This window comes from Ambystoma mexicanum, chromosome 8 (genome assembly GCF_040938575.1).
Source record: "Ambystoma mexicanum isolate Mex_15411 chromosome 8, UKY_AmexF1_1, whole genome shotgun sequence".
In the NCBI taxonomy this organism is placed as follows: Eukaryota; Metazoa; Chordata; class Amphibia; order Caudata; family Ambystomatidae; genus Ambystoma; species Ambystoma mexicanum.
Window position 1 is genome coordinate 1,402,959,636 of NC_090929.1, and position 20,092 is coordinate 1,402,979,727.

Here is a 20,092-nt window from a genome sequence, read left to right on the forward strand (position 1 = left end):
ACTGTGGAGAAAACACTTTTTTTGTTGTCTATGAGACGTCTCTTAAAAGCCCTTGGTAGAATATCTCTTGCTTGATCATAGTTACTGCAGTGAAGCATTCATTCTTTTTTCCTGCAGTTGTTTTTGTTTTCTGAAAGTAGAATAGGAAGGGGTGAGCCAGCCTTGTGACAGAGCTGGGCATAACTGGCAGAAGATTGTTTTGTAAACACCTATGGAGCTGTCACGTCACAGTGCCAGCAATTGGCATATTCCATGGCAAAGTAAAGCTGATGCTGCTGGTCTTGTTTTATTGTGGAATAAGGCATAGTGTATCACACATGCACTGTCAACATTTGCACCTGTGAAAGGTACAGTGAGCAAAAAGCGTGTGCTGCAAACTCTCATCTCAGAACAGGTTATCATGCCATGTTCTTTCTGGAGAGGAGCGCCTGCTACCTTTTTTGAATATTTTGCAAGGAACTTGGGGTTGGTCACCCTGAGTTACCTGGGGGCAACCAGGCGTGGTCTCCCTGCTCACTGCGCTCAGAGAGGCACAGCTTCACCTCACTGATGAGGCCCAACAAGGCTGAAACACGTGTATGAGGTTGCTGTAGGTACTCTTGTTCAGAGAGGAATTGCCATAGCATTTTGGTGCTGGACTGCCCATGTGGGCGGGACAAAGACTGATATGCAAATTGATATTTCCCATCTGTGAAAGGTACAGTGAGCAAAAAGCGTGTGCTGCAAACTCTCATCTCAGAACAGGTTATCATGCCATGTTCTTTCTGGAGATGGGCGCCTGCTACCTTTTTTGAAATATCAAGCAGATTAGTGTTCACAAGTGGTGTTGCCTACACAGCTATCCGCCACTGTGCTGGGTTCTTCCGAGACTGGTGTTCCCCGGATGCTGATTGGACATGGTTGGAAAGTGTAATTCCATCATGATTTGGTATGTATTAAATGTGTTTTATTTCCTTTATTATTATTTTCTATCTCCTAATAAATATTGTAACTATCTTCATGACTGTGTGTGTTTATTCCTTACATTGTCCCAGAGAAAGTGTCAAACGCATCCGATTGCAAGAGTTACCCATCAAACACGGTACATATGGAAATGCCTTTCACAACCAGAGAAGACTAATAATAGCTGTAGGACTATTGTGATGATTATGTTACAGAATGTGAATATGGATCTGTTCATGTGGGTAGGTGGGATTTCAAAAATCATGTGCACTTAGGATTGTCCTGACTCAGCTATACACATTTTAAAGGAAAGCACCCAAGACCAGCCTGGACATGATATCAACAGAGGAACCATGTGAATACATGCTAATTAAATCTGCTGTGATGGTTGATAATGGGATATGTGACTACTTGAAGAGACTATCTCAAAAGAAGGGCATTTGACTAATTAAAATGTGCAGTGCCTGTTAGAGCTACTAGGAGTGACCTATTAAGAGAAAAGCAAGAAAGAGCAATGCATACGATGGCTAACAATGTTTTAACTGTTTATATGACTTTATGTGGAAATGTAAAATAACAACCTGAACTTAAAGACTTTCACCAGACATTTCTGACCAGGAAACCTACCAATGCGGAATGCACTTCTTCGGTTATGCTATTTTTGTGGTTTTAAGCTGTAAAGTAACTGTAGTAAGAGCCGCAGGATCAAGCCACCTCTAGGGAACTCATGGAGGCAACAGTAAAGACAGACACAAGTGATTACAGTTCAAGGGTGTTTTTTATACTGTATGCAGGTTGGAAAAATGCCTAATCTAAACCTAAATCTAAGATGGGAGCAAGCGTTGACCATCAAATGAAAATAAGGCCGCCCCAGTGGCGTAGTGTCAAATAAAAAAGGGTCTATACTAAGAAACCTATTGCTAAACCTTACAACTAATACAAAAGGGTTGTAGGATAGATTTCAAGAAAAGAAAGAAGTGTTCACAAATAATATGTCAGGATGCATGAGCTTGGGTCTCCCTTCCCCGCGTTTTGAGTACGGGCTAAGGTGCGATCTTGTAGCATAGCACAGTTCTCGAGCTTTCCCCAGCATGAGACCACAGTTCCGGTTTCAACTTCTCAGAAGCTTTGACGGCCAAGTCTACTTTCAACAAAAGTCTCTTGCCTTTGATGATCGATAAAATAACAAACAAACACAAAGTTCCTTTTCACATTTTCTTTGGATGATACATTCACCTCTAAGTCCCCCTCTTCTGGACGCTGACCCTTCTTTACTTTCAGCCTCCCTCCACCGGGTTCATTATGGCTTTTAATTCGTTCACAAATCTTAATGTCTTTTTAAACAGTTCCAGTGGACATCCCTCGGTCGGGTTCACCTTTGTCAACTTAACCTTTACATTTACTTTTACTTTCAATGTTCACAGGATTTGCTTCCCTTGCTTTCTTTATAGTTCTTAGATCAAAGACTTTCAACTGTATTGGGATTTTGCTTGACCTCCTGTATGACCACTTTGACCTAGCTTGGCGGATCTCCTATGGCCTTCTGGCACCTGTAGTTTTACTCAGATGGAGATCAACCAAAGTTTCTCGGAGCAGCACCCTTGTGGTGCCGGTCCCCTTCTTGCCGCTTTGAAACTTTCATTCACCACAGCCCGGTTCTTATCGGCTCTCCCTTCGACTCACCGGCTGTGATGAACTGCTTGGCTTTCTTCTTAGCTGGAGTCAAGGCCGGTACCATGGTAGCAGGAGTCTCCCTCACTCCGGCTTATCAGCGTCTATACGCTGCATGTACCATTGGCATCTGCTGCAGCTCACTTGGACTATTGTCCTTAGTTTTACTATTCCCTCTGCGAAGGTTTTGCGGGTCTGCATCCAAAAGGGCAAGGTCGTGTCTCTCCTTGTCAGCCTCTCGATATTCGCTCTCTTTCTCCACCTCTTAAACTACCGGGTCTGGATAGCTGTGTCGTCGTGCAGTCTGCCTTGCTCGTACTGTGCTCTTTTGCTCCACCTTTTATCACTGTGGGGAAGGGAAAGGTTTGTCAGGTGTGTGTGATTCTGATCAATTGCCTGACTTTGCCTGACCCTTGTATTGGGACATGTCAGGCTCTGCTGTTAGCCCGTTCTCTGATGTGTTGTGCGAAGGATGGGGAAAAGGTGTTGAAAGAAGGGGGTAACGCATCTCACCCATTGGCGTTCCACTCCCACTCCCCGAGGATCCCCCATTCTGGTGATCCTACCTCACTGGTCCACCCCAAGGAACTGGATCCAATAGCAATGGCCCTGTCCTGGCCGCCTGGATGACAGGTCTTCGGGGACTAGCTAGGGAGACACCTTCAGGTTTCCCACACACCCCATACATTGAAGTGTGTAAGACAATATTTCAGCTGTTTCACCTCAGAAGTGTTCTTGAAACTGCTGATGGCCATTTCCACCATCAAGTGCCTCCCTCCAGTCTCTGTACCAAGATTAGTTTTCTTAAAAATGTGACCAACCTCGCTCCCTTCAGAAGGCATGTGGATACTGCCTGGCATGTCACCTGTTCAATTAACACTGTTATTTAATCTCAAAATGTGTGGAGGTGGAAGTGAATTTGTAATATCGGCTTCACACTTTTAGGCATGGAATATTGTACCTTAAGCCTTGGACTTGTTAGTAAGACTTGCTTTTTCTTAATTAGCCTTTTGTACAGGACCGTGCATATTCATGTGCCTTTTTTGTCATTTTAGATATGTGCTGCTGCACCACGTGATGGGTGAGATCGATGGCAGGAAGGGATCCTGGGGCTACGTGGAAGGAGGAATGGGTGGAGTGTCTCATGCCATAGCCAAAGCTGCAGCATCACATGGAGCTGAGATTTTCACAGAAAAGGTATGTATGAGCATACTTTCAATAATTAAACCAGGCAATAGCCAGAAACAACGGCATACTCTGAATCACCCATGACCATTGTGTTAAAGTTTTAAAACCTGTACCTTACATATGGTCGTGCTTGACTTTTGCAGTGGGCCCACTGGTTTGCTCACGGGTCCCCAGTGTAGGGCCAAAATCCAAGTTCTGTTAAGTGTAGGGTATTTGAGGAAAGGCAAAGGCCCAGCCTCCATCAATGTAGCAACTGGGCATGCATGCCATAGGCAATGCCAAGTTGGCCCATTGGTGACTTCAAAGATTTCTAGGCAATCCACCGGTATGAACAACCACTAGGGATGGCCACAGGCTACTTCCGGTAGGCTGTTTGGATTTGGTGATTCCTGTAGCAGTGACAAAGGCTTGACCCAAACAATGTAGCCATGGGACATGGCTGCAGATCATGCCAGTGGATACAATGAGTGGGGGGGGGGGTTTCCCAGAAAGGGCTGAAGGCATTGCACTGTCTGAGGAAGCCTCTGGGAATGGTCCCTGCTGCTGCAGCCAGGTGGCTCAGAAGTGCCTTGGGCATGGCCATGCCTAAATGGTCCATTGGTTAGCATGATAGTGCCCAGGCCATGGCTGACAGTCATACACAAGTCATGTAATCTCTTGGTCGGCCCTGCCCCATGTCAAAGTGTAGAGTATAGCGTGGCCCAGCAGTTGCTATGGCTGGGTCAAAGCCTATGGCCCGATCAAAGTGGTGGGATGCCTAAGGCTTAGCTGGAGGCCCCATCAGTTTAGCAACTAGGCGCAGTGCTTAATTTGTGGGGGTGTTTACCACGGCTCAGCCCTGGCACTTATTTTTGAGCCCGGGCTCTTAGTCTCATTGGGAAACAATCATAATTCGCCCACCACCATGCACTGCTCATGAATGCCAACAAAAATGGTATGCCCCTAACCAAACTTTGAAATTGACTTCAACAACAAATAGGACACAATTACATTTCATGTGGGGGCCAAGAGAAAGAAACTTGTTTATGGCTTGATATCATTTCATGTGAGGGCCAAGAGGAAATACATACATCGTTTAGCGTGATTACATTTACAATTACAATGCCTGTATAACATTTGCAAAATTGAGAAGACCCGACTGTCCAGGTGACTCACCCTGCAGCAGGAGAGTTCAGGAGTAGAACATGATACTGCTGCTTTACGATGTCGATGGAGCAGTTACGTTTCCTTTATAAACCTCAACTGGCGATTTATTTCCCTTGCACTGGCACCACACTCACTGTATAAGATATGATCTTAAACTACTGCAGTACATAGACTTGATGCAACATTCCCCAGTAAAATACGTGTCGACACATGTGAAGCAGAATGAAAGTAGTGCACTGCTGAATACACAGGTCATTGTGCACGAATGGTTCCTAAATAAACCATAGAACCCTCAAATACATTAACATGCAATAATTTACATTAACTAATTTCAATCACAATGTTGATTGACAACGTCAAGCTTTGTTTCTTGCCTGCCCACCCTGGCAGTTCTGTTACGATCCTTAGTGGCAGTAGTCATGTGACTTTATAGCTGTTAGGATATAAAGGCAGTAGAGTGGTAATTCTGGCGGGGTTTGCACTTTCAGTAACGAATCATGAATTGGCACAGGGGAATGCATTTGTTCCCATGTTCTTTATGATTGTACAAGGCACACTGTGTTAATCTCAGACAGATAGATCGCCAGGGCTCTCTGAAGGATGTGCCCTTCATAAAATGGCTCCCAGTTTAAAATAAGATGGCTCTGATCGTAGGCACAGGCAGATTCGTTAGGTATGTGACAAATGTGTTTCTGATACATGTAGACTAGTACCCTTTTCAGTATTTGACTACTTGGCTGACTTAGGCAGTTAGATGTTTAAAGAGTTTTCTTGATCTGAATTGAGTCCTTACTTTTGAATATAACAAACCATGTCTAAAGTGCTGTATAAATGGATCCCCCAAACCTTTCAATGTATTCTTGCTTTCATTGTCACAGTGTCGGGGTGGTTATCCCGGGGTCGGCTGAGCCGTCCGCGGACCTCCGGGTTGGGAGGCCCCAACTCCTCCCGTACTTCCCAAAAATGAGTATGAGACACACACAAGAAGCAAGGCGGTTCTGCTGTTTATTAAAACATGGCAGGGATGGGTCTAGGATCATACGCGTCCGTCCAGACTCTCAAAATTCGTGGGGCTCGCAGGCCCTTTTTGCCGCAGTATGACGCGCTACTTGCGTCACCTGGGAAAGTTAGGGAAAAAACCTGTTGCCACTCCGGATTGGTTCCTCGAGTGGTAGGATTAGTATAGTATACATATAGAGAGCAATATTAGTGGTTAAGGATGAGTCAGGTGGTGTACTTGGGTTGTCTCTTCTATTAGATACTTGACAATTGTTACACGAAAACCCCTAATGATTGGCTAATGTTAGTGGCGTCAGTGATTAGTGCCCTCATGTTCGGATTGGTTCATCCCGCGAGCCCCCAAGTCCGGGACCATCGTCGTTCCCAGCTCGCGATGTACCTGTCACTAGCAACAATGTGTAACTATGTGTTTGTGCAGACAATGTGCGGGTTTGCTCATAGGCCTGAGAGCAGGCCATTCCCATCGCTGTAGGTGTCCATCTAGTCATTTTACTGTTGCAACCTGTGTCCCAGACGTGGGACCCAGGCGACTTCTTCCTCATGGGTCTGGCACCTTGTCAGGTCGGCTTGGTCACGTGTGGAGAGACCGTAGCTGGGGCGGAATTCTGCACATTTAAAGTTGTATTTTGCTTCTGTGTGCTTGGCTTTGCTTACAGGTGTGACCTTGGCGCCGGCTGGTAGCATACGAGTTGCAACATCGCCCCATTGGCTGTGAGCTCTCGCTGGGCTCGTTCTGCGTGATCAGCACTTGTACTCTCGCTCATACAGTGTTCATGGCGGTTCTTGCTTGCGGCCTACTTGGGCCTGGTTCATGGGTGGGGATGTGTAATGCACGGCACCTGTGTTGCGGTTTGACATGGCTTCATAAGCAATATTACGTCTTCTTTATATTGTCATCATGATGCGAGGGGTGGGAGAAGCGTCAGCAAGCGTACACGCGAGTGCTTTAAGCGTCTTGCGTTTCTGCATTACAAAAAAAAAGCCCTATGTGAAAAATAATAAAGATGCGCGTCAGTGGGTGTATCCGTCACCTACGTCATAGCACTGAATATATTCTTCGTGTAGGTTGGTGCGTGAGTGACCAGTGTGCATGGTGGCACGTGTGTTCTTGGCAGTTGGCTAGGTCGTTATGGCATCTCTAACGATGTGGGTGCTCGTTGTTAAGGTCTTAGTCGAGTTCATCCATGCCACAGGTGTCGGCTTGAGTAGGACAGGCTGGTGGGAATATCCTTATGTTCTTGAACCAGGGTATTTTGTCATCTGGTAGATAGACAAACTCATCTCATGGTGGGTGTCTGGGCCGCGATCCTCTAGGCCATGGTCGCGAGGAGATTGGGGGGAGCTTTTTCTCCCATTCTCCCACTTCAGCCCCCCCTCTGGTCGACTTGTCGACCACAAACATATCCTTCTCTTTATCTCCTCTTACTCTCCATATTTTAGTTACTCCTCCCAGGTGTCCATAGTGGTTGACATGGTCTTCAAATGACCAGTACATATAAACACAGCTCTCTCATGGTTTGCAGTATACCCATCTTCCAATATAGCTCCTCGGGTTTCTTGGGTTCTCAAGCTTTACAGATGGTGGGTCTAAGTGATTGGTGATGATCTGTTTGCGCAGTTTCTCTCTTTCCTTTATTATCACGTCGGTGTGTTGGTCATCATCAGTTGGCATCAAGGGGTGCATGCCAACCATTTCGATCATTTCGTCTGTAGTGCGTGCCTTCCTGGCCTTCCAGAACCTTATTACAATCAATACTGCTGCATCCAGTATTATGCATCCAACTATTATCTTCAGCCCGTCTGACAGCCATGATGGCATCCATGACCATAACAATGAAAACCAGCTATTATCCTTCTTTACTCCTTTACTTTCTTCCATCATTTTGGAGTGCATCTGGGCCAATTGTGATACTGCTTCAGTAAGTGTTCCATTATCTGTATCGTTAGCAGGAATAAATGTGCAGCATGATTGTCCTATTTTTGCACAAACTCCTCCTTCCATTGCTGTGAGAAGATCCAGTACATATCTTTTCTGCAGTGCTACCATTCTTACCGCTCGCAGCTCCTCTTTTATGGCATTGAATCCGTTTACTGTTGAATTAATCATCATCATTAGTTCCCATCGGGTGATCTGGAGCCATTTAGCGTTCGCATATGCTTGTAGTCCTGGGTGTATTATTGACGAGAAGAACATTGCAGCCCTGCTGAATAATCTATGTTCTGGTGGAATGGAAGTGAGTGCTGTTTCTGACATTCCCCACAGGTAGTTTCCAGTCAGGGTGTTCTCCTTGTCTCTTTATTCTTGTTAGGACGTTATTGTTGTTATTGTTCTCTCCCTCTTGTGATTGTATGGATCTCCTCTTCCTCTTGTTTCCTTCATCCATTTTGGGGAAATTGGCCACGTTCACGTGTTTTTGGGGCACCACTAGTGATGGTACATTGATGTGTACCATTGTGAATATACCATTCCACAACGGAGGCAAGGTGTGGTATGCCTTATCTCCGCAGGCCCAATAGTGATACATTATTACTGCCGTTCCAGCACCCCACTCTGGTAGTTCTAACACGCTTCTGCAGTTGGTGTTATAACCCACCTCCACATCTCCTCTGTGTTGATAGCATAACTTAGGTGCAGTCAGCGGTAGTATGCTTATTGGGTCTTCATCCTTCCCCATCCATGTCAGCATGGGTACGTATTTGCCCCATGTCGTCCAGCATCTGTCGTTGTGTTCCTGTATGGTAGTAATATTCTCTCTTGTTATCATCATGTTGCTACCAACTACTCCTATTTCCGATTCATTGTTCATGTATACCTTCCCTGTTATTGTTATCAGTGGCCTTTCCCAACATCCTTGTATACCCGGAACTTCAGTGGCGTACCAATCACATGGCAGGTATTGTAGTGTTATCTTCTTCGTTTCTCCCTTGCCAGGGCCATCCGTCATGTATCTGAATGCTTCAGCGTGTAAGCTGCTCTTATGGTAACTCAAATATGACTTGAGGAAATTGTTTTCGTATGGATATGTGTCTCTTGTTTCCCACTGCATTCTCACCACAGTTCCTTGAAATTGTCCTCTTGTTTGAAATAGTGCCAGATATACTATACATCGCGCCGTTTTTTCCTGTATTTCTGTGGCGACGAATGCCCATGAAGCGCTCATGGCGTATGGGATCAATGAGCACACATACAGCTATCTTCTGTTGTCTGCTTACCAATTTGGGTCATGGGCTGGTACCACATGTTGTTTGAGACGTGTGCTGAATCTGTTATGTAATTATCAATACCTTTGTTATCAGTATATGTGCTGCGTTTAACTCTACTTCCCTTATCCTTAGGGTTGCTAGTACCACCTGACTTCATACCTGTTGCAGCCGTGGGAGGGGGCATGTTAGTTTTGGGTGCAGCCATAATATTGATAGCATAGCTTTTCTGCCATACAGAGGCAGCCAGCAGACCAGTGATGACCAATACTCCTTTTATTACAAGAGCTAGTCTCACCGGCATTTTGCTCTTACCTTGCTGCAGTCCGGCAGCTCATTCTTGCGACGTTAAAGGTGCCCGCCTGAAAATCCTCAATACGCTTGTTACTATTGTTAGTCGTTGTTATTAAGCTCTCCCTATCAAGTAATCGTTCAGTGCCCAGGCGAAGAGCTGTTCCCACGCTAATCTTAGTGATCTATCTCTTAGAGCCGGTAAGTGCTCGTGAAGATGGGGAAATTATTGTTCTATAGCCAAAACAAACGCGGTGTAATATACGCGTACCCTTCTTCTTTTTAGGTACTTTGGCCTTCTTATATGATATACAAATTGGGCTTCAGGGGTGTTATGATCCGTGGGCAGCATCTACTCCTGGGCAGAGCACACTGTTAGATACTTATTTTCTAAACAATACAATTATATACGGTACCTGCATGTGCGAGCGAAAAATAGAGAAAACATACAAGTGTTTTATATGTGTGCAATATCCAAGTTTGTTATACAACGTCCTTCAATCGGTGGTGACCTTGGAGGGGAGGGGGCTGGGGCTCGATTGGGCAGAAGTTTGTTTACTTTGTGATCTCGTGACCATGGGATGGGCTGTGGGCAAGCGTCCAATGTCTATGGTAGTAGTTGCTTCTGGGGATTCTGGGGGGTGATCAAGTGTAGTGACACTATTGTCATCAGCTGTGGTTGATGTCTCCTTCTCTGTAGCCGATGCTGTTGATGTTGTTGTTCTTCCAATGGCCCTGTCGTTAACACTAGGGCAGGTCTGGAGTTTGTAGATCTTTACGTCATGTAGGTGATTCCAGGTGCGCTTATCCTGCAATTTCACCGCTCTGGTAGCTACCTCTTCTACCAAATGAGGACCGGTAAAGCGTGGGCCATTCCACTTTCTATTAAAGTTGCGGATTAGCACATGGTCACCTTTAGCAATAGTGCATAGTCCTTCCTTTCCCAGTTCCTTGCTGGTGTCTTCTTGTTGAGAACTCTTCGACCCACCCCACGTGCGCTCGAGCTGTTGAGATACAAACGCTACACTAGTAATCAAAGAAGACACATATTGATACATTTCGTCACCAAGAACAGTTGCAGTGTTTTCATGGTCCGTGAATGCTCTTGATGTAGGCGTTAGAGGAAGGCGCATTTGACGTCCTGTCACCACCTCGTGGGGAGTGAGGTGGTGATCAGACCCTGGCCTATTCCTTAGCTCAACTAGAGCCAGCGGAAGACAGAACAACCAGCTCTTCTTGGTTGTCTGCTGAATTTTGCGATTTCTTCTTTCAATAGGCCATTCAGGCGTTCTCATACACCATTGGCCTGCGGGTGGTATGCACATGCAAATTTATGTTTAATACCCAGCAAGGATGTGATGTGCTGAAACATTTCATTAGCAAAGTGTGGGCCGTTATCTGACTGCAGCACTTCGCACACACCCCACCTGGGGAACACCTCTCTTACTAAAAATTTAGTTGCTCTGAACGCATCCGCGTGTGAGCAGGGTCCGGCCTCGATCCACCTGAAGAATGGACATAGCACTACAATCATATACCTATGTCCTTGACATACATTGATCATATCAACGTAGTCAATATGAATGTGTAGGAAGGGTCCCTCTGGCCGGGGTATAGTACCTTTTATCACTTGCAGCGTGTGACCGGCCGTAAACTGTTTGCATGTGAGGCAATTGCTGATGAAATTGGTGACATGAGAATTTAACTCGGGGCAGAACCAATCTTCCCTAATTCGTGCTGCAATTACTTCCTTTCCTGTATGTGCTGGATGGTGGAGCTGGGCCAGGGCGGTGTTCAACAGGGCCAATGGCATGACCACTTTTCCGGTGTTATTTTGATGCCACAGTGCGTCAGTTGGTGACATCGTACAGCCTCTTTTTACCCAAAGTTCCTTTTCTGTCATTGGTGCGGCTGCCTGTAATTCCATTAACTGTGTTGCGGGGAGATGGGTGTACCCTTCTTTCATCATCATCTGTTTTGCCATTCCCCTCCCTCTCCCTCTCTCTGATTCTGGGGGGTTCCATATTTCACCAAAGTATGCCGCATGCTTGGCATGAGCGTCTGCTGTTTTATTCCCTTTCGAGATATGGTTGTTTCCATTAGTGTGTGCCGGGCATTTAACCAAAGCTATCTCTTGGGGATCATTAATTACTTCAATTTATTCTGCTAATAAAAGAGCATGTTGCACTGGGGTGCCATCAGCTCTCCTAAACCCTCTTCTCTGCCATTTTATCAGCCTCGAGTGGACGGTTGCCGTGAAATATGCGCTATCAGAATATATGGTAACTTTTTTGTCAACGCTTTCCTTCAATGCCAAGATCAGTGCAACCAATTCCGCTGCTTGAGCCGAATAATGCTGTGGTAAATGCACGCATTTCACCGGGACATACATCAAATCTTCTGTCATTTTTACAACTGCTGCCCCAGTTCTCCTTATCCCATCACTTTGGTCTATTGTTGATGAACCATCAATGTACAAAATCTCTCCACCTTTAAGTGCATCCTCCTCAACTTTTCTAGTGCATGAGTACGTTTCGATAGTCTGTGTACAATCGTGAGCATAATCACCATCCTCAATAACTTCCGCTATAAATCTGGCTGGGTTAACTGTACTGCATCTGACAATTGACAATTCGGGTCTAGACAAGATGATCTCATAACCTGACGCCCTCTGTGTGGTTAGTGTGGACTTAGGCTTATTCAATATTGCAAATAGCGCATGTTCCACAAATCGTGTGGTTGGGCACCCCATTGTAATCGATGAGGATTTCTCCACCGCAAAAGCAGCTGCGGCGAGACTCTGTTCGCAAAGGAAATGTCCTAGCATGACAGGGTCCAAGTGGCCGCTGTAGAACGCTATTGGCTTGTGTCCCATGCTGGTTTTCTGAGTCAATACGGCTTTCATTACTGCTGAGTCGCAATGTGAAAAGATGAAGAACTGTTGTTCATAATCTGGGGTGGCTAGTACCGAAGCAGTGTATATGGCGTGTTTCAACTCATCAAACGCCTCCTTCATTTCTCTTGTCCATCCCAGTGTTTTGTCCCCTTTGTGTGCTTCTCTCAATGGCTCAAGTAGGGGTCCTATGTATGAGCTGTAGTCAAAAACCCATGCTCTACAGTAGTTGCATATGCCCAGGAACTGCTGCAGTTCCCTCACCGTTTGCGGTTGTGGCGTGTTGGATATAGCTTGTGCTCTTTGTGGTGCAATCTTTCTTCCGTGCTGGGATATTAGTTGACCAATGTATAGTACCTGTTCCTGACAGTACTGTAACTTTTCCTTGTCTACCTTGTACCCCTTTTCAGCCAACACTGTCAGCATTTTCATTGAGTCCTCCCTGCACCTTTTCTCGGTTGTGCTGCAAATTATTATATCGTCAACATATTGCAGCACCGTACTTTCTAATTCAATGTTTCCCAAATCCATCTGTATTACTCCGTTGAAAATTGAGGGTGACTCGCAGTACCCTTGTGGTAACCTGGTGTGTTTCCATTTTGTGTTTCTGTATGTGAAGCTTGTCAAGTCTTGTGAATCTGGGTGCAGAGGTATTGAGAAAAAGGCATTCAATTACGGTGAACCGTGAGGCCTCTGCCGGAATTCCACATAATATTGTGGCTGGGTTTGCTGCTATGGGGTATTCTGCCTCTACAATGTTATTCAAGGGTCCGAGGTGCTAGATAAAACGCCAAGACCCTCCTTTAGATTTGCGCACTCGGTACACGGCCGTGTTACATGGTGATTCTGAAGGTACCAATATGTCATTATTTATCAGGGCCGTTATTGTTTCGTATATGCCCTCATCTGCTTCTTTTGATAGTGGGTATTGCTTCACTCTAGGTAGTATTGCACCCTTTTTCAACTTTATTCTTACTCCTCCGATACTTTTTATGCAGCCCACGTCATAGGGACTGGTGGTCCACAGTGATGCTGGAACCTTAGCCATATCTTCCTCGTAGAATGGTACTGGGGTACATGCGGGTGCCTCGAGTGCCATGGCCATTTTCTGTGCCACTTGCTTATACGTCACTCTTAGCCAGATATCTACACTCATCATAAATACCATCTCTCCTTCTTCCCTGTCTTCTGAAAAGAGCTCTTCATCAGACACCTGGGTGAGCCTGCATCCCTCAGCCAGGGCTATCACTGCCCTCCATGCTCTCCCTTCCCTGTCTTGGGCATGTACTGCGATGTAATCAGCAGTTGCTATAATACTCTCGATGCTTACCGAAATCACCTTCCCTTCTGGTTCACTGGCTGGTGTCTCAGGCCTGAACAAATATGCTGCTGGCCTCCTCCAGATCTTTCCTTCTATTCCTGGCATCCAGGCAAATGCCATGTCTGTTCCGTACTGGAACAGTTTGCCATCCACCGGCTCAGCTCGAGCTACTGTCTGGCCACAGTACGCCTGCAGTATTTGTCGTGCAGTAAGCATTTTTATTCCTGGTGTGGAACTAATTATGCCATTCCCCGTGAAGGAGATTGTCATATTTAACCTGCTCATTATGTCCCTCCCAAGTATGTTCACTGGCGACTCCCTTGAGTACAGGAGCGGGACAGACATGTCATAATCTCCAATAGATAAGGAGATGTTATCAGTAAAGGTAACCAGCCCCCTAGCCCCAGAAAATCCTTGGGTGTTCATGGCCTCACCTGACATTTTTAATCTACCCTCCCTTATGCAAGACCTGGTTGCACCAGTGTCAACAAGGAATGATAATTTTTTGTCACCTATCGTTACCTCAATGCGTTGTTCCTCCGCACTATTAGGTGTTATCGACAGGATGGGACACACCAAGGACGTCTGTGGGCTGTCCTATTGTGGGTATAATGACTGACCGCTTCCTGTGTAAGGGTTGTGTCCCAGGATAGTCACCCTTCCCAACTGTGTTTGCTGTAGCCGTGTATCGGTGGGGGTTAACTTATGGTCCTGTATTTGAGTGAGCTGTTGCACTGGCTGTATATACTTGGTGTTGTTGTGTTATTGCCACCTGTTGTTGCGGCAGGGAGTATGTCTGCAACTGTTGTTGTGTTGCTAATTGCTGCTGTGTGCTGCTCTGTTGTATTCCCTGTGGTTGTTGGTAACCCTGCTGCTCCCTCATAGGCCCTTGTTGTCCGTGTTCCCCCCATGCTGGTGGGGAGGGTCTCATTCTACACGTACGCAACATGTGTCCTAACATCCCACAAACCCAACATACAGGTGGTTCCCTGGTCTGCCATGGGAAACTTCCTGCATTATCTTGGTACCCTGGTTGCCCATTGGGGTAGAAACTCCGAAATCCTCCCCCTTGCTGTTGTGTAGGTTGGCCATATCCCCTCCCCCTCATCATTCCTCCCCTTCCCCTGATGTTGTTATAATATCCATTTCCTGGTACCATATACCCTCCTCCTATGTTAGCCGTGTATGGTGGGGGTGGTGGCCTCTGTTGTGTTATAAGTCGTGGTGATTGTGGTAGTGGTGCTATTTGTAGTTGTGAGGGATCCTGTGCAGCCATTACTTGCATGGGGTTTGGTGTTTCGGTGATGTACAATTTGTCTAAGCTTTCCCTACCGCCTCCTCTTCCTTCTCCCCCCATTCCCTCTTCTTCTTCGCTGCAGAATTCATCCAGGAGCGACAACCCCCAATCTGTCCATTTCCCCCTAATCGTCACCGTTTTTAAGTCTATTAAATCCGTTCCTTCCTGTTCTCCTTTACCAAATGCTCCCCTTTGCGCTGATGTCGTGGCTACTTCTGCATCACGACGTACATATGTTCTTACCCCACTCCCCCCTTTCCTCTCTCTTCTTTCCTCTTCCCTCTTCTCCATTATTTCACCACCTATTTCCTCTTTTCTTTTTCAATTCCTCCATCACCTCATTGCTCGCCATCTCTAATATCCTTTCTTCCTCTCTCTTCCTTTCCCATCTCTCTCTCTCCCTTTCTAATATGCTTTCTATTACTTTACCTTCCTCGTATTTCCTGGTGCTCTTGGAGAGTATTTTCTTCTTCCACAGTTCATTTCCCTTTCTTTCTCTTCTTCCTCTCTTTTCCTGTCACGCTGTGCTGCTTGGGATACCCTTTCTGCTATTGCCTTCATTCTCTCAGCTTCCCTCTTCCGTTCTTCAGTTCGTTCCCTCATTTTCTCTAACTCATCCCTACTTTCCTTCCTTTCCTTCCTTCTCCCTCATGCCTCTTTCTCGAGCTGTTTGATCAGTGCATTTTGTTCATTCCTTAATTCTTTCAATCGTACCTCCTACATCTCCTCCTTTTCTCGTGACAGCTCCCCTTCTCTCATTTTAGCTTCCTACCCTCTTATTTCAGTGCTACCCTCATCGTCCTTGTTCATTCTCCGTACTACCTCCTTTTCTTCTCCCGTTAGTGCCCCTCTGCGCTGCTACCCACTCGTCGTGTCCTATGTTTGGGATGGGTTCTTCACTGTTCTTCCCTTCCTTTGCATGCACCTTCGTACAAGTTGGGCCTACCGTACTTGTCACCTCCTCCCCCCCTGTGTAGCTACCTGTGGCTGTATATGGTGGTGGGCTGTACGCGGGGTTTGAATATCCCTCAGCTGCCGTTAGTTGTTGCCTTGCTGCTTCTCGTAGTTCCGTCACAGGATACAACCCCCCTTCTTCCTTCTTCACTACTTTCGCTAGGGGCATGTCGTCGGTCCCTTCCTTCTTTACTTCTATTTCACTTGCGATGCCAAGCTTTTCGTCCCCCTTTCGGTCTCTTCCCGCGCACTGTACGCCATCAACCTCCTGTTCCCCGTTTCCCTCTTCCTCCTTAATCTTCTTCCCCTCCTTCGTTTCCTCCACAGTGAACATCCCGGTTGGCCCTGGTCGGGACCCCTGGAACATCCTCCATAAGTTAAATACCTCCACGTGATGCGCCAACTTCTTCCCTTTGTATGTGTTATGTACGTGTGTTAGTAGTGAGTGTTGGATGTACGGGTCGAAACTGCCGTTAGGCGGCCAGGGTGTCGTCATTTTGTTGTCTGTCCCTTGTGTCCATTCTATGCTGTATTTGATCAGTTTTTCCCTATGGGGCGATAGTGTTTTACAAATATGCTGGAGTGGGATAGTCAGGGTGTTCCCCCACCCTCCCGATTCTACCCCGTATGACATGGTTACACTGTGTTTTTAACTCCCTTCAGTATAGTTGTCGTTACCTGGCCCCGTAGTTCGGGGACTTGCGATCGTCCACTAAAAGAAAACAGCCAAATATAACAATTGCAAATAAACTGTCCTTTCCTGTGTTTGTTTTCTTCCTTAATACCGTTACGGCCCCCTGCGGCCACAGCGCACGAAACCCCCTGCGGCTGCGTGTCCTGTGTGACGTGCTTATACAGCTGTCCCACTTTATCTCCTCCCGTCCTCCTTCCACCTCACTCAGCGTGGCCCGCGTTCTCTGTGCGCGGTCACTTCCCCTCTCCACCTGTCCCGTATTTGGGGTGGCCGGCAATCTCCGTGCGCACCCCCTGCCCTCTATTCACTTCCCCACCACCCTTCAACAATGCTGTGTGGTCAAGGTGTCCTATGAAAGCCCTACGGGTGATGTCACCGTCTCTTCCAACAACTACCGGTAAGATCTTTTACACTTCAAGAGAGCGTGCAATAAGTTTTAACTGTTTGTCCCCGTTATCCCCACAGCTGTCCTCTTGTTACACCTGGAACAAGGTAACCACCAATACACTCATATAATCGGACTGTGCACGCTGCGTCGCATCGCGTGTGACATGCCCCTCACCGGGAGGGCTTAACCAGCCAATTATCTTCCGTACCAGGCAACAATTTAGCTACCACCTACAGGAAAACGTCATCTATTTATCGAGCTTCATTGCTCGATCAATAGGGATCCTCATCTACACATTGATCAACAACCGCCAATTTGTAGGAAAGCCACACACACATCCCCTTTACAGGTGGCCACGACTTAGGCCAATAAGTGTCTACGAACAACCGCACGTGGTGCTTTCTTGCTCCACCCGCCCTTTTTCCGTGACATTGTAGTGGACGGCTCTCGCGCCTGTCCCGCTACCACTCACTTCACCGTCAACACTAATTGATCAAATCTTTGCCACACACCTTAGTAACACCTCCCGCCGCCTTTATTACAACTCCTCCCCCCTCCCTCACAATCTCACATTGCTTGTTGGGTGTGACATACTCACCAAGTTCTCTTAATGCAGGGCCGCTCGACTGCGTGCACCCCTCTAAGCGGCTCGCCACCTCCCCCGTCTGGACCACGTCTGGACACTTGCCAACCGCGGGTGGGATACTTCTCAACCGGCTCACGGGGGCCAATATCCGGATTGCGCTGTCCGGTCTTCTCGCAGTTCCGCGATGGTCCTGTAGTCCTCAAGAGGGGGCAGCGGCAGAGTGGGCCGCGCCGCCGGGCCTCCTCGCAACGAGAAGCCCTGGAAAAAGGAAAGGTAGATCATAAAGCGATCTCAGCAGTGCCTCCAACTTGTCGGGGTGGTTATCCCAGGGTTGGCTGAGCCGTCCGTGGACCTCCGGGTTGGGAGGCCCCAACTCCTCCCGTACTTCCCAAAAATGAGTATGAGACACACACACACAAGAAGCAAGTGGTTCTGCTGTTTATTAAAACACGGCAGGGATGGGTCTAGGATCGTACGCGTCCGTCCAGACTCTCAAAATTCGTGGGGCTCGCAGGCCCTTTTTGCCGCAGTATGACGCGCTACTTGCGTCACCTGGGAAAGTTAGCGAAAAAACCTATTGCCACTCCGGATTGGTTCCTCGAGTGGTAGGGTTAGTATAGTATACATATAGAGAGCAATATTAGTGGTTAAGGATGAGTCAGGTGGTGTACTTGGGTTGTCCTTTCTATTAGATACTTGAAAATTGTTACACAAAGACCCCTAATGATTGGCTAATGTTAGTGGCGTCAGTGATGAGTGCCCTCATGTTCTGATTGGTCCTCCCGCGAGCCCTCCAGTTTGGGACCATCGTCGTTCCCAGCTCGCGGTGTACCTGTCATTAGCAACAATGTGTAACTATGTATTTGTGCAGACAACGTGCGGGTTTGCTCATAGGCCTGAGAGCAGGCCATTCCCATCGCTGTAGGTGTCCATCTAGTCATTTTACTGTTGCAACCTGTGTCCCAGATGTGGGACCCAGGCGACTTCTTCCTCGTGGGTCTGGCACCTTGTCAGGTCGGCTTGGTCACGTGTGGAGAGACCATAGCTGGGGCGGAATTCTGCACATTTAAAGTTGTATTTTGCTTCTGTGTGCTTGGCTTTGCTTACAGGTGTGACCTTGGCGCCGGCTGGTAGCATACGAGTTGAAACATCGCCCCATTGGATGTGAGCTCTCGCTGGGCTCGTTCTGCGTGATCAGCACTTGTACTCTCGCTCATACAGTGTTCATGGCGGTTCTTGCTTGCGGCCTACTTGGGCCTGGTTCATGGGTGGGGATGTGTAATGCACGGCACCTGTGTTGCGGTTTGACATGGCTTCATAAGCAATATTACGTCTTCTTTATATTCTCATCACGATGCAAGGGGTGGGAGAAGCGTCAGCAAGTATATACACGAGTGCTTTATCCGTCTTGCGTTTCTGCATTACTAAAAAAAAGGCCTATGTGAAAAATAATAAAGATGCGCGTCAGTGGGTGTATCCGTCACCTACGTCATAGCACTGAATATATTCTTTGTGTAGGTTGGTGCGTGAGTGACCAGTGTGCATGGTGGCACGTGTGTTCTTGGCAGTTGGCTAGGTTGTTATGGCATCTCTAACGATGTGGGTGCTCGTTGTTAAGGTCTTAGTCGAGTTCATCCATGCCGCAGGTCTCAGCTTGAGTAGGACAGGCTGGTGGGCATATCCTTATGTTCTTGAACCAGGGTATTTTATCATCTGGTAGATAGACAAACTCATCTCGTGGTGGGTGTCTGGGCCGCGATCCTCTAGGCCATGGTCGCAAGGAGATTGGGGGGAGCTTTTCCTCCCATTCTCCCACTTCAACAGTTAATCCAAGATGTCATTATTTTTATTTGCATTCTTAATGGTAAGTCTTTTGATAGACAAGAACTTAAAAGAATGAATGCAATAAAACTACACTTTTGTACTCTAAAATGAATAATGTTTTCTTTGTGGGCATGGGAGAAGCGAAAGAGCTAAAAAAGCAGAGTGAGTCCATATTTCTTCATGGGGGAAGGGATTTCAGTTCACTGCAACATAATTATACAATTTAGGTGCCAATTCATAGAATTCAGCGCAGAAGTAGCGCAAGCGCCTCGTGCAGAGAGGGAGCGTGCGCCACGTATGTGGCAGGCGCAGCACAAAACAGGATTAAGGCGCACCGTGTATTTATGGATTTCCCTACACATTTGCAGCCGTGGCGCGGGAAACATCCAGCAGCATCAGTTATGTCCCCAAGAATGCCCCTTGTGCCAGAAAAAGCCTCAGAAATCCCCAATACGGCACAATGGACCGCGCTAACCCTGGACCAGCATACAGTCCCCCTACACCGTAATAGCATGAAAAAAATGAGCATGCCCCGCTCGCACCAGCCAAAATGCGCCAAAATCTGCCCGTGCACCCCCTTCAATATGCGTACCCCGCTCGCGGTATCCAAAACACGTGAACATGTACTCATGCACTCCCTTGAATACACGTACCCTGCTCGTGGCATCCACAATGC

At 47.0% G+C, this 20,092-nt stretch overlaps 1 protein-coding gene across 1 annotated transcript in view; it reads left to right on the forward strand.

Moving 5' to 3' along the window:
* Nucleotides 1–20,092, forward strand: part of PYROXD2 (pyridine nucleotide-disulphide oxidoreductase domain 2) — a 984,036-nt gene that overhangs the window by 440,020 nt on the left and 523,924 nt on the right. The window contains exon 9 of the mRNA XM_069611541.1: nucleotides 3,669–3,810. Coding sequence (XP_069467642.1) covers nucleotides 3,669–3,810 — 142 coding nt within the window. The remainder of the gene's footprint in view (nucleotides 1–3,668; nucleotides 3,811–20,092) is intronic.